Genomic DNA, 15,125 nt, shown 5'->3' on the forward strand with positions numbered 1-15,125 from the left:
GAACATCAATAATCTGTTTTAGTAACTTTTAATATGGGATGAATATTGACCAGCAGATCAGGAAGAAATCCCCAACTCTTCTTAGAAACGACAGCATGTGTTCCTTATTATCTCCATCAAACAGAGTAGACAGGGCTTGTGTTTAATCTCCCACTAAAAGACAGCACCTTCCACCCCCTCAGTGGGGCACTCAAAGGCTGACCTAGTCTTCGATGCTTGTTTCGAGAGCAGCACTTGCAGCAAGACAACTATTGCAGTAAGTTCTATGCAAATATTATTTAACCAATTAACTGGACGGGACAATGAAATCCTTATGCCCCTGTCCCACTTAGGAAACCTGAACGTAAACCTCTGGAGACTTTGTGCCCCACCCAAGGTTTCCGTGCGGTTCCCGGAGGGTTTTGTCAGTCTCCCTACCTGCTTCCACTACCTGCAACCTCCGGCAACCACCTGCAACCTCCGGGAACCGCACGGAAACCTTGGGAGGGGCGCAAAGTCTCCAGAGGTTTCCTAAGTGGGACAGGGGCATTACTTGCTTACTTGCTTACTTGGTGCGAGCCCAGTTGGAGCACAGGGGGCGGGGAGGGAGAGGGATAAAAGGGGAATGTTGGGAAGAAAGGGAGTTTGTTAGAGGTTAAATTGGAGAATGTAATGTTTGTACCATTAGGTTGTAAGCTGGCCAAGCAGAATAGAAGGGGGTGTTCCTCTTTATGGATGGTCGCACTCTGGCAATGGAGGAGGCCCAGGACAGAAAGGTCAGTGTTTGATTGGGAAAGAGAGTTAAAATAGTGAGCAGGTAGACAAAATTGCTGGAGAAACTCAGCGGGTGAGGCAGCATCTATGGAGTGAAGGAAATAGGCAACGTTTCGGGCCGAAACCCTTCTTCAGACTAAAATAGTGAGCAACCAGGAGATCCAGTAGACTGAGCCCAAGCGTTGCCTTTAATAATTAAAATCTACTACTACTAAATATTTATCTGTATTTACAACCAGATATACAGAGGATTCTAATTATACCTTAGTAAGCCAAAACTCACTTAGACCTCATATAATGAAACACAAAACTTTATAAGCATTTTGCACAAGTGTTTGTAAACACCAGAAGATTTTGCCAGTTCATCGATTTCCAAAGAAGACACTGGAGAAAGCTATAAATGAACATTGAAGAGGCTATTAGATAGGCACGTGGATAGGCAGGGAATGGAGGGATATGGATGACGTGCAGGCAGAGGAGATTAGTTAGCATGGCATCATGTTTGACATGGATGCTGTGAGTCGATGGGCCTGTTCCTGGACTTCACTGTTCTATATTCTAACATAATGAATACAGAAGGGGACAATCAGCGGTTGCTGGAATTCTACATTTCACGATGTAACAACTACTAGTTCTGATGGCGAATAGCTTTTCACAGTCGGCAACACTTCACGACTGACTGCAAAGACCAGGCCAATATTTTGAACAGGAATCCCACACGTACATTGGGCCATACACACAAACAAAGCGGCAATGGCTTCCCGCTGAGAAGGCAAGCATTCTGCTGGAAGAGAATATGTGGGAAGTGGCAAAACTCCATTGACTGCCTGTGACAAACAACGCGGTTGGTGTTGCTCGGGGTAGGAAAACAATGACAGCCAACACAAACCTCTCCTTTCAGAAGGACTTGGCAAACCACCACCAGAGTGTTTAAAAATCAGACAAGCCACTTTGAGAAACAGCAGCCAATATCCATGCCATTGGTATAGACTATCCTGATGCAAGAAGCTAGGACTCCCCAATTTATGGAAGAAACCGTTTGCAACCAAACCTACAGGAGAGGTTCTTGGCTTTACGGCTTTCTTGATTAGTAAGGGCATCAAAAGTTACGGTGAGAAGGCAGGAGAATGGGGTTGAGAGGGAAAAATAGATCAGCCATAAATATATATTTATGAACCTGAAGAAGGGTTTCGGCCCGAAACGTTGCCTATTTCCTTCGCTCCATAGATGCTGCCGCACCCGCTGAGTTTCTCCAGCATTTTTTGTCTACCTTCAATTTTGCAGCATCTGCAGTTCCTTCTTGAACATAAATATACATAATGGCTGTAGACTTGATAGACCAAATGGCCTAATTCTGCTTCTATGTCAATAGACAATAGACAATAGGTGCAGGAGTAGGCCATTTGGTCCTTCGAGCCAGCACCGCCATTCAATATGATCATGGCTGATCATCCACAATCAGTACCCCGTTCCTGCCTTCTCCCCATATCCCCTGACTCCGCCATCTTTAAGGGCCCTATCTAGCTCTCTCTTGAAAGTGTCCAGAGAACTGGCCTCCACCGCCCTCTGAGGCAGAGAATTCCACAGACTCACAACTCTCTGTGAGAAAAGGTTTTTCCTCGTCTCCGTTCTAAATGGCTTCCCCCTTATTCTTAAACTGTGGCCCCTGGTTCTGGACTCCCCCAACATCGGGAACATATACTATGGTCTTAATCTCCAAAGACAATGGACAACCCTCAACAGAATCCACACGCTACATGGACAAACGCGGAAGCTGCTTCCTAACCAAAAGTGCAATTAGAAACAAAAGACACAGCATAGAAACAGGCCCACCGAGTCCATGATCATCTGTTCACGCTAGCTCTATGTTATTCTGAGTATCCCAAATATCACATAAATCCAGTCACCAATATTAGTACAGGAGGTACCTCACTTTCTCATTGATGAAACTTCAGACTGAATGTAAGGATGACACCCGAGTATTTTCATTTCGTCCAGAACCACGAACAACAATAGTTTTTTCTAAGTACTGCAAAGAATCTTGTTTTTGAAGTCCTACCTTCAAAGATAGCCTTGCCTTGAGCTCAGAGGATCTTTGAACTAAGCTATGAACTAACTTCAAGGACGTGAAACCAAGAACTGCAGGGACCAGAACACAAAGCGCTGGAGGAACTCAGTGGATCAGGCAGCATCTCTGGAGGGTAGACAAAAGTGCTGGAGAAACTCAGCGGGTGCAGCAGCATCTATGGAGCAAAGGAAATAGGCAACGTTTTGGGCCAAAACCATTCTTCAGACATCTTTGGAGGGAGTGGATGGGCGACGTTTTGTGTCAGGAACCTTCTTCAGACTGCAGTGAATAGTTGCTTTGCCCAGCCATTAATTTAGTTTGCCCAGAAGACCAGAGTCTCTTTGCTAACTCTGTATAATATCTACTCTCTTTTACTGGCACTAGACATGTGTTCACAAGTTTTGTCTGTGTGTGTGTGCATGAAAAAATCTAATTGGTACCAGATGCGCTGAGCTGAACCGAAGTACAGGGACTGACCCATGTCAGTAAGGTGTAAGTTCAGGTCAGTAAGTTACTGCAGCATATGCCAAGCCAGAACATAACTCACAAACTACCATCAGGGCTAAATATTCCAGTGAAAACTTTAATACCAGAGCTTGGAGTGATATCAGTGACTATTTCTTCATATAAACTCTGGAGATTTGATTCACACAAACCACAAATGTTACTGGGGAGGCCAGCATTTCTAGCCATCTGCATACATTTCCCATTTAAGATAGATACAAAAAGCTGGAGTAACTCAGCGGGTCAGACAGCATCTCTGGAGAAAAAGAATAGGTGACATTTTGGGTCAAGACCCTTCTGAGTTACTCCAGCTTTTTGTGTCTATCTCCAGTTTAAACCAGCCTCTGCTGTTCTTTCCAAGACAATTGTCCTCTAATGGAGTGGCCACTTCAGAGATGCCTCTGGAAAACAAAAAGCTGCAGATGCTGAAAAGTCCGAAACAGAAAGCACTGGAAACACTCAGCAGGTCAGGCAGCATCTGTGGAAGCAGGTACCTGCTGGAAACACTCAGCAGGTCAGGCAGCATCTGTGGAAGCAGGTAGCTGCCGGAAACACTCAGCAGGTCAGGCAGCATCTGTGGAAGCAGGTAGCAGCCGGAAACACTCAGCAGGTCAGGCAGCATCTGTGGAAGCAGACAGCTGCCGGAAACACTCAGCAGGTCAGGCAGCATCTGTGGAAGCAGGTAGCTGCTGGAAACACTCAGCAGGTCAGGCAGCATCTGTGGAAGCAGGCACAGAATCTACTTTCAGAATTCTGAGTTGGTGGAGTTACTCCCTCACAGCGCCAGCGACTCAGGTTCAATCCTGAGCTCGGGTGCTGTCTGTCTGGAGTTTGCACGTTCTCCCCGTGACATGTGGGTCTCCTCCAGGTGCTCTGGTTTCCTTTCCCATCCCAAAGACGTGCGGTTTGTCGGTTAATTGGCCGATGTAAATTGCCCCTAGTGGATGCGAAAGTGAGATAACAAAACTAGTGTGAACAGGTGATCGTTGGTTGGCATTGACCCGGTGGGCCGAAGGGCCTGTTTCCATACTACATCTCTAACGTAAATTCAAGCTGAAACATTAACTTTGTTTCTCTCTTTATAGATATTGAGAATTTCCCACATTTTGTTTTTATTTCGGGGGACAGTTCCTAATCAATGACATTATTGTCACAAGGTGCCAGACTAGATTTAGGGCAACATATTTACTTCCTGCAGATATTTTTTTTATTCGCATGGATGTATGGTAACCCAAATTTCACTGTACCAATTGGTGCATGTGACAATATATGTAAACTTGAACTTGAAACTCAACCAAACTGAGTTGTAGAACCATCTGATAGTTTCCTCATTATTATCATTAATACTGCCACTTTCTCTCTCTTATTATTAATCAATAAACATAATCATTTGTTTGTCTTCCACATGAAGCAAAGCCAGGTTTGGGAGCTCAGTTCAAGTTTTAAAATGGAGCTTGAGAGTCATCTTTTCAGGCATGGCAATGCGACATTTGGTGCCAGCGTGTTTAACTAGTGGACTAAGCAGCCATGATATCACCGAATGTAGAACACACTCGTGGGGCCGAATAACCTCAGCCAGATTCTTAAATAGGTGGGATCTCCATTTCATTAGCCTGGCTCAGATATTTGATCAAATTGATTCACATTTCTCTAAAGTAGTTCAGCTCAGTGTCACATGCATCGAGCTACAGTGAGAAGCTTTAGTTGCGTGCTAACCAGTCAGCGGAAAGACAATACAAGATTACAATCGAGCCATTTTACAATGTACAGATACATGATAATGGAATGACATTTAGTTCAAGGTAAAATCAGTAAAGTCCGATCAAAGATAGTCCGAGTGTCACCAATACAGTAGATAGTAGTTGAGGGCTGCTCTCTAGTTGTGGGTGATTCAGTTGCCTGATAAAAGCAGGGAAGAAATTGTCCCTGATTTCAAAGTATTTCAAAACATTATGTAGAGTGACTGCTGCAAAACTCCAAGCCAAATTGTAACCCACAGGATCACAAGGCTGTTCATCGGAATGTATCCTATGATGTGCAATGCATCATAAAGTTCTTCAGACAGAGGTCCAAATTGGCACTCTGCATGGTGAACACTGTGAAAACAAGTCATAGAATCATACAGTGTGGAAACAGGCCCTTCAGCCCAACTTGTCCATGCTGGCCAACATGTCCCATCGACACTAGTCCCACCAGCCTGCGTTTGGTCCATATCCCTCCTAACCTGTTCGATCCATGTACCTGGATAACCAGACCATCCATCGGTTTGAAGAAGGGTCTCGACCCGAAACGTCACCCATTTATTCTCTCCAGAGATGCTGCCTGTCCCGCTGAGTTTCTCCAGCATTTTGTGCCTATCAATGTACCTAACAGTTTCTTAAACGTTGGGGTAGTCCCAGCCTTAACTACCTCCTCTGGCAGCTCGTTCCATACACCCACCACCCTTTGTGTGAAAAAATCCATCTCAATCCACAGATCAGGACCATATCCAGTGTCTTTAATTGAAACTAAAACAGGGCGTGTCAATTGAGGGCAGGAATGTTATGTTCCAAGCCAGGATCATAACCAATGAGTCCACAACTGACCCAATCTCAGTGCAGATTGGTATCAGGCAAGACTGTACCTGCAGTTGCCTCAAAAATCTCCTCCAGCTTTATACTGCAACATGACACCTCTCGCACGCTTCCGCTGAAACAGAAAGTTCCAAGTCCAAAGGCCCAACCCTCTCCCTGTGTCAAACCTCCCTCTGACAATAAACGCTGGAGCAGATATTCCTATATCTTCAGTGATGGCAAACTGGATGGGAAGCATTTGGCAGTCTGAGCAAAGGCACATTTTGATTAGGAGAACCAAAAAACCGTGTCAGGAAAGCAAAATAGTTTTAATTAACCCTGAATGAAATAATAAAATAGGTCAAATAATAACACACGCCAGCATTAATTTTCAATCGATCAGGAGCGGTAGAGTTGCCACCTTAATGGCGTCGGTCGGGTCGGGTCTGGACCTGGGTCGATCCAGACTATGGGTGCTGTCTGTACGGAGATCGTACCTTCTCCCCGTGTGGGTTTACTCCGAGTGCTCCAGTTTCCTCCCACACTGAAAAACTTACAGGTTTTTAGATTAATTGGCTTTGGTAAAAATGGAAAATTGTCCCTAGTGTGTGGTGTGTGCTAGTATAATGGGGATTGCTGGTCGGCATGGATTCGGTGGGCTGAAGGGCCTGTTTCCGCACTGTTTCATTGAACTGAACTTTTCAATTAAGACACAAGGTGCTAGAGTAACTCAGTGGGTCAGGTGACATCCTGGAGAACATGGATAGGTAATGTTTCGGGTCAGGACCCTTCTTCAAACAGATTGTACGGGGGGGGGGGGGGCGGGGGGGCGCTGGGAGAGAGGAGGTGCAAGCAAAGCCTGAAGCCTGGCAGGGAAGAGCGAAGGGGGCAGGACAAAGCCTGGCAATCAGTTTGGCCGTAGGTCAAGTTGGGTTTGTTTTGGCCATGGGTCGGTTGGGTTTATGTATTGGAGCAGATCTCGAGCTGAGAGAACACTGCCTGTACTCACCTAGTTTGGAAAGTACGGCCACTACACACAGGTTTCAGAGAGCAGGGGGGATTGGAAGCGCAGAGCATCTCCGACTCCATCATTTGAGATGGCCCTTGGTGCAAAGAGTTGGTGCCTGAACCCTGGACACATCTGCCAATGGCACTCCATTACAGTGTACCATGATCCAGTGTATCAACAGCACTCCATAGGTTTAGGAGGGTATGCTAGATTTATATCCTGGACTGTGGGTCTAATGTAGATGGGGCATCTTGGTTGGCATGGGCAAGTTAGATCAAAGAGCCTGTTTCCATGGTGTACTTTATAACAATGCACTATCTGTACATTATGACCCACTCTGGCAATTATACACTAACTACTAATGAGGCAGTGGGCCATCACATGACAGACCACGTCACTGCACCATCATTTTACAGCATAACCGATTTGTAATTCCGTCACCATCAAGTCATAGAGCACAGATATGCGGCCCTTTACTGCAGAACAAGGTGGCCCATCTTGCTCATCTCTCCTGGGTGGGGCGCAGCTGATGGAGAGAGCCGCTGCCTCACAGCGGGTTCGATCCCGACCTCGGGCGCTGCCCCCGTGTGGAACTTGTGCGTTCTCCCTGTGACCGCGTGCGTTTTCCCCGGGTGCTCCAGTTTCCTCCCACATCCCAGAGACGTGCGGGTTGGTAGGTTAATCCGTGTCTGTAAATTGCCCCTAGAGTGCAGGATGTGAAAGTGTGACAACATAGAACTAGTGTGAACGGTTGCTCAATGGACTCAGTGGGCCGACGGGCCTGTTCCACACTGTATCTCTAAACTCAACCAAGAACACAGCACATGTACAAGAGCTGTTAGACATGGAGTCCTCAGTTGGAACAGCATTTTATTACAGGATTAAAACCGTGCAGGAAAACAACCAGGTTACTGTCCTATTGTAATGTGAAGCGCAATGTAGGTCTCTACAACATCATAAATGCTCCATGACCATATATTTTCCGCCACGATTTAACAAAGAAACTACATTCTGGACAGCTTACCAAGTACCACAGAAGAACCAACAGGACTGTTTGAGTTAGGACCCGGCAGAATTAGTGTCAGGGCTCAAAATGTCCTCCTCCTATTCACCTCCGACTTAGAACAACTCATTGATTTATTTCGATAATATGCACTGAAAATATCAATAAATTGGGCAGACATTCAATTTTAATGAAGTTGACTCCGAATGATTGCACAAACAGATATAACCATCCAAGCCAAAACAAGACTGCTGCCCGCAACTTGAAATCTCCAGAGAGAACCCCCCCATACTTGACTCCAGATTCCTCCAGAATCCACGGCCTAAACTAGTTGCAAGTATTGTTGAGCAACAGCCCCACCTTCTAAAGCATTTCTGGGCTGCGTGCCTCATTTCGGAGTCCCTCCCCCATGCAATAACTCCCCTCTATTGATTACATTCCAGCAGTCCATTCACATTGTGGGCGCCACAGCCAATTTTGTGCCCATCTGCTTTTCAAAATGGCCGCTCCACTCCTCGAACGCGGCCTTGTTGCCCGTGGTAACGCGATGCTTTAGGAAGCCAAGTTTCCTGTCCCAGGAGGCATTTCATCTGAGCGCCTCATAGCTTCACACACACTCCAGACTATGCTCTGAGTGGCTCCAACCCATACAAAGGATTTCTATTTGCATAATAGAAATGGATAGTCTATGTAAAATATCTATATAAAAGAATGGCGTCAGTGATCTGCAATTAAAAGTCAGGAGCTCACCCCTAGATACAATTATTCCTACACAATATGTACATTAGAACAGGATTTACTGTACCAGCACAAGGCAGTCTTCCTACAGTGAACTGAAAGATCAGAAATGCTGTCCTAATTATGTGCTGAAGATATTACAAATGCAACTAAATAACTCTCAGGATTTTGTTTCCAATGTGAGGACCAGTAATGGTCAGGTAACCCTCGTCCCTCTCCCACTTTTCCACGGAGCTGTCTGTCCCAGAGAAGGCTCCGTCAGGATGGAGTTCAAGGATGGAGAGCGAGCCACCCTGAACCTGAGGGCAAGTCCCACAGTCACCGGCACCAGTCGCCTCACATGCCGCCGATGGAGACCTTCACGTAGGACGTGGGGACGTAGCCTTCCTCGCCGTCGTTCCGCCTGACCCGAGTCCACCCGTCCCCCTTGTCCTCCTCAATCAGGTGAAGTACTTCTCCTTCTGCCATCGCAATGGTTCCTTCACTGTTGCCTGCAAGGATCAAAGCAGCTCTTGACTCACAAGGTCCTTCAATGCCACGTATGTACACGTACACACACGTACATGTACGTGCGCACACACATGCAGGCATGCACACACATACACACGCATGTATGTACACACAGACACGCACACGCACGTATATACACACGCATGTACACACGTACGCGCACTCACGCACGTACACAACACACACGTGCGCACACACAAACGTACACACACACAAATGTGTACACACACACACACAAACGTACACACACACGAACGTGTACACACACACACGCACAGGTTCTCTGTGATCGCATGGGTTTCTTCCGTAGGAAAAGGGTGCAAAAGGGTTCACAAGCTACAAGTTATAGGAGCAGAATTAGGCCATTTGGCCCATCGAGTCCACCCCGCCATTCAATCATGGCTGATCTCTGCCTCCTAATCCCATTTTCCTGCCTTCTCCCCGTAACCCTTGACGCCCATTGCAATCAAGAATTTGTCTATCTCTGCCTTAAAAACATCCACTGACTTGGCCTTCACAGCCCTCTGTGGCAATGAGTTCCACAGATTAACCACCCTCTGACTAAAGAAGATATTACCTGGATGAATTTTCGGGAAAGGTTTAATAAATTCAGATATTTTTCTTTGGACTGTAGGAGGCTGAGGGGTGCAAGATTATGAGGGGCATGTATAAAGTGAATGCTCTTTGTCACACACACACATTCTCAGCACACACACACACACAGACACGCACATTCTCAGCACACACACACACACACACACAGACACGCACATTCTCAGCACACACACACACACACACACAGACACGCACATTCTCAGCACACACACACACACACACACACACACACACACACACACACACACAGACACAGACACGCACACTCTCAGCACACACAAACACACACAAAGCTGATCTTCCCTAAGCTTACCGTCAAATGGATACATGGCAGTTGATTTTCCAATTGGATGAATGATATCATCCACTTCAAAATCATCGAACTCTGAGAGGGGTGGAGGCTGTGGCAATGGGTCCTGCAATGGCTCCTGCAATGGCTCCTGCCCACTATCATCGGAGTAGGTTGTATCCGGACTGGTTTAAGAGATGGAGAAACAAATCAATTGACAAATACCTGATCTTTTGAAATCAACCTGCATTCTTGGCAAACCAAAATCTGCTGGAGAAACTCAGCCAGCTCAGCGGCATCCGTGGAGGGAGAGAAATGGTCAACGCTTCGGGTCAACCCGTGCACGAGAGCCTGATGCAGCATCCGCAGGTTGTTGTTTAGCTCCGTTTAGTTTAGAGATACAGCGCGGAAACAGGCCCTTTGGCCCAATGAGTCCGTGCCGACCAGCGATTAACACGAGCCTACGCACACTAGGGACAATTTACACTGAGAGCAAGTATACAAATACAAGGCATCTAACCTAGAAACCTGTACATTTTTGGAGTGTGGGAGGAAAGCAAAGGTCTCAGAGAAAACCCACGCTGTCACGGAGAGAACGTACAAACTCCGTACAGACAGCAGCCGTAGTCGGGATCGAACCGGCGTCTCTGGTGCTGTAGGGCAGCAACCCTACCGCTGTGCCACCGTGCCACATGTGTCTTCATTCTTTAGATATTAGCTGTGATTTCACTGGTGGCACATTCACCTTGATCATGCGATTCAAAGTCAGAGTTAAATTCAGAGTTATAGAGGATGCATCTAGCCCTTTGGCAAAACTCAGCCACATCGACCCAGATGCCTATCGACCCAGAAGCCAATCCAATTTGCCTACATTTAGCCCAAATTCTCTCCAAACTTTTCCGATTCATCTACCAATCCGAATGTTTCATAAGCATTGTCATTGTCCCCTGCAGCACTGATCCAGCAGACTTGCCCAGGCTGAGATCCCAGTGTAGTTGAAGCTTCATTACAATAGAGAGATCCAGCAAGGAGCCCACTCACAAGGGAGCAGTAGAGTGCCCCTTGTAGCCAGGGTCCGGAGGGCAAGGAGCAACTCCACCTAGGGTCCGTAGAGCGAGGAATGGCTCGGCTGTCAGCGACCGAAGGACTGGTGACGGGATCTAGGGAGTGGGCAGGGCTGAAGATGCCCAGGTTGGGTTGCTCCTAGGCCTGGCCAAGCTGGCCATCGCCGAGTCACGGCACCAGGCGGAAGAGGGCTCTGCCCGAGCCGGATGCTTGCCCCTTTACCGGGGTTACGTCGGGGTGGTGTTAGAGAAGGTGGCGTTAATTGTAACATAGTCGTATGGAATTTAATGTCTGAATAGTTTGGTGATTTTGTAACATGGTGGTGGGTGTATCGTGTTCGTAATCAAATAAATTATTTTTGATACACAAAAAAGAGCCCACTCACCTCCCTTTGTCGTGTGAGCCGTTGTTGTTGTTGAGGGAGGGCGACTGATCGCAGTGCGGGTTGCATTGTACACTGCTGTCACTTCGCGAAACAACTTTCCCTTCGGCGTCCGTCAGCCAGGACTTGGAAAAGAACAAGCGATTTACTGTAAGTCAACGTTTCCCTCTCAGCGGGGCATCCGAGCCTCCCCCCCACTCCCACCCCCCCCCCCCCCCCCCCCCCCACCCTTCGATGTCTCCCCTTCCTTGCTCCCTCCACATTCCACAACTGGGGCCCTTCCCTTTCCATTGGCCATCCTCTCTTCACCGTGTGGGACTGCACAGCGGTAGAGTTGTTGCCTTGAAGCCCTGTCCCACGGTACGAGTTCATTCCAAGCGCTCTCCCGAGTTTAAATAAAATCAAACTCGCGGTAAGCACGGAGAATGAACGTAGCGGGTACGTCGGAGCTCGGGGACGTCTCTTAGCGGCTCGTAACGCTAACGGCAGGTACTCGGGAAGACTCGCTAATGGCAGGTAAGCACGGGAAGACTCGTGAAGATTTTTCAACAGGTTGAAAAATGTCCACGAGAGCCCCGCGTACCGACGAGCGGCCATTACCGTAAATCGCCGAGTTCGAATCAGGGCAAACTCGGGAGAACTCTTGGAATGAACTCGTACCGTGTGGGACAGGGCTATTACAGAGCCTGAGATCCGGGTTCAATCCTGACTACGGGTGCTGTCTGTATGGAGTTTGTACGTTCTCCCTGTGACCGCGTGGGTTTCCTCCGGGTGCTCCGGTTTCCTCCCGAGTTCCAAAGACGTGCAGGATTGTAGGATAGTGGACCTTTGTAAATTGTCACTAGGGTGTAGGGTAGAACTAGTGTACGGGTGATCGCTGGTCGGTACAGGCTCGGTGGACCGAAGGGCCCGTTTCCATGCTCTATCTCGAAGCTTAACTAAATGTGACCTATGTTCAGGTCTGGTAATAAAGATTTATTGACAGGCTGGGCTCCACACAATGCACAATAGAGCAATTCTCACAAAGCCTTTGTACCATTTTATACCCAGGGATTCTGCCAACCTCACGCAGTCTGTGTAACTATCTCTTCCATTCAGGGGCGATGGATGGAAAATGTGACCTTCAGATGCCAGGAATGAAGAATAAATCTGTGCATTAATTGCGTTCCCTTATTCCTCTGCTGCTGCATGTAATCCGATCCTGGCTTTTAACTCCCCAGCTCCAACGTCCCATCTCCCCCGCCTCAATCTCGACCACAATGCCACTTACATACCCAGCCTGACCCTGTCTGCAAGGCAGAGTAGACTCGATGGGCTAAATGGCCTAGGTGGCTCTGATGGTCTTATGGTGGAAGAGTTGCCTTTCAGTAGAGATCGATGCACAGATCGATGTGAATAGTTCCAAGGTTCTGTCTTGAAGGAGAGACTAATAATTCTCCATGGTTCCCTGGCCAATATTTATTTCCCGTACAACATTAATAAACCAAAATTGCAATATTATCTCATTGCTCTTCCAAGGTGGAGTTAGCCGTACATTGCTGCAAGTGTTTTTTGGGAAGTGATGCAGAGTTTCCCGGGTCTTTGGTGCTTGGACCCTACCTCGTATTTCTGCAGCTCGTGATGCAGTCTGTCGATATGCTGGTTAGTCTCTATTATCCTGGGCTCAAGGCTATTTGGATCTCCCATCTGTGGGTTCCGCTGGTAAACATCTTTCATTTTATCCAGAGCTTCCCTGCAAGAACGAGACAAGATGCAATTTAACCCTTGGGTCCCCGGTTCAGCTGCAGAGAGCCAAGTCCCGTCCGTACAGCCCAGGTATATAGAGCAGCAGACTCTCCATCATATGATGCGATAGAACTTTATCCCAGGAAGGAAATTGATCTGCCAAGTCATATATGCACATGTTCTATGTTCTGTGTAAATAATGAATGTCAAGTTTGGCCGGTCACGGTGGCACAGCGGTAGAGTTGCTGCCTTACAGCGAATGTAGCGCCGGAGGCCCGGGTTCCACCCCGACTACGGGTACTGTCTGTACGGAGTTTGTACGTTCTCCCCATGAGTTTCCTCCGAGACTTTCGGATTCCTCCCACACTCCAAAGACCTACAGGTTTGTAGGTTAATTGGCTTGGTATAAGTGTCAAAATTGCCCCTGGTGGGTGTAGGATGGTGTTAATGTGCGGGGATCGCTGGTCGGCGCGGGCTTGATGGGCCGAAGGGCCTATTTCCACGCTGTATCTCCAAACTAAGGTGTCCAAAGGCAGAGTGAGTGAGCATCACTGCCTAGCCTGACCCTGTCAGTCGGTCAAACACCCACAAAGCCACCAGAGATAGACACAGAATACTGGAGTAACTCAGCGGGTCAGGCAGCATCTCTGGAGAAAAGGAATAGGTGACGTTTCAGGTCGAGACCCTTCTGCAGACTGCAAACTGTGCCTGGTTCATTGCCTTCCCAAGCATGGGGACTATTGTCAACTTAGTTAATTAATCCAGACCAGGACATGGAGAAGGACGTCTGCATCTCTACCGAGGAAGGGGATGTATCCCTGTGTCTATATCAGCAGGACAGAAATGGGACCAGTCTGTCTGTCGCCCTTCCACAGGGAAGGAGACCGTGTATCTGTTTCTACAACAGTCTGACAGTCTGACTCTTGTTTCAGAGAGGGAACAGTTTGCTTCTAGAGAGGGAGGCCGGGGAAAGAGATAGTATGTTCCAGAGGGGGGAGGATTTGGCCGTCTGCCTAGATTGTGTCTCCCGGACTTAAACCTGTTGCAAGGTAGGAGTGTGAGTGTTTGTAACAGAGAGGGGGTGGAACGTAGTACACAGGCCAATACTTCCTCTTAAGGCAAGAGCTTTCAAATAGCGAAAGATAATTGAAAAGATGTTTATACAAGACATAAGGTTACTGATGTCAAAACATTGTTATTCATCAATTGCAGCAATGAATTAGTCTCTTGCTATTGCTGACAATAATCGACTCCAAATTTTGGGCCACACTACAGCGGTAGAGATGCTGCCTCATAGCACCAGAAACCAGGGTTACATAGAAACATAGAAAATAGGTGCAGGAGTAGGCTTTTCGGCCCTTCGAGCCTGCACCGCCATTCAATATGATCATGGCTGATCATCCAACTCAGTATCCTGTACCTGCCTTCTCTCCATACCCCTGGTCCCCTTAGCCACAACGGCCACATCTAACTCCCTCTTAAATATAGCCAATGAACTGGCCTCAACTACCTTCTGTGGCAGAGAATTCCACAGATTCACCACCCTCTGTGTGAAAAATGTTTTTCTCATCTCGGTCCTAAAAGATTTCCCCCTTATCCTTAAACTGTGACCCCTTGTTCTGGACTTCCCCAACATCTCCGCTGAGTTACTCCGGCATGTTGTGTCTATATAGGGCATAAACCAGCATCTGCAGTTCCTTCCTACACACAGGGTCCCTTCTTCAGACTGCTTCATTTAAAGATGGTAAATCGGTCCAGTTTTATGTTCCCCCAAAATATACCACAGTTACCTCTGGTCAACTTGTTTCTGCAATTCCCTGTTCAGGTCATCGATTTTCTGCTGAAGTTTCTTCCTGCGCTGTTCGGGTGGGAGGTGACTGAAGTCTTCAGACACTGCCAGCTGTAGGGAGCA

General features: G+C 47.5%; 1 protein-coding gene across 1 annotated transcript in view; it reads right to left on the reverse strand.

The window, feature by feature from the left end:
* Nucleotides 1-7,722: 7,722 nt before the first annotated feature.
* Nucleotides 7,723-15,125, reverse strand: part of trip10 (thyroid hormone receptor interactor 10) — a 101,143-nt gene continuing 93,740 nt past the window's right edge. Inside the window, exons 10-14 of the mRNA XM_033012249.1 lie at nt 15,004-15,113; nt 13,088-13,220; nt 11,492-11,613; nt 10,066-10,226; nt 7,723-9,118 (exon numbers count right to left, since the gene is read on the reverse strand). Coding sequence (XP_032868140.1) covers nt 8,964-9,118; nt 10,066-10,226; nt 11,492-11,613; nt 13,088-13,220; nt 15,004-15,113 — 681 coding nt within the window. The 3' untranslated portion in view covers nt 7,723-8,963. The remainder of the gene's footprint in view (nt 9,119-10,065; nt 10,227-11,491; nt 11,614-13,087; nt 13,221-15,003; nt 15,114-15,125) is intronic.

Source organism: Amblyraja radiata, chromosome 35 (genome assembly GCF_010909765.2).
Source record: "Amblyraja radiata isolate CabotCenter1 chromosome 35, sAmbRad1.1.pri, whole genome shotgun sequence".
In the NCBI taxonomy this organism is placed as follows: domain Eukaryota; kingdom Metazoa; phylum Chordata; class Chondrichthyes; order Rajiformes; family Rajidae; genus Amblyraja; species Amblyraja radiata.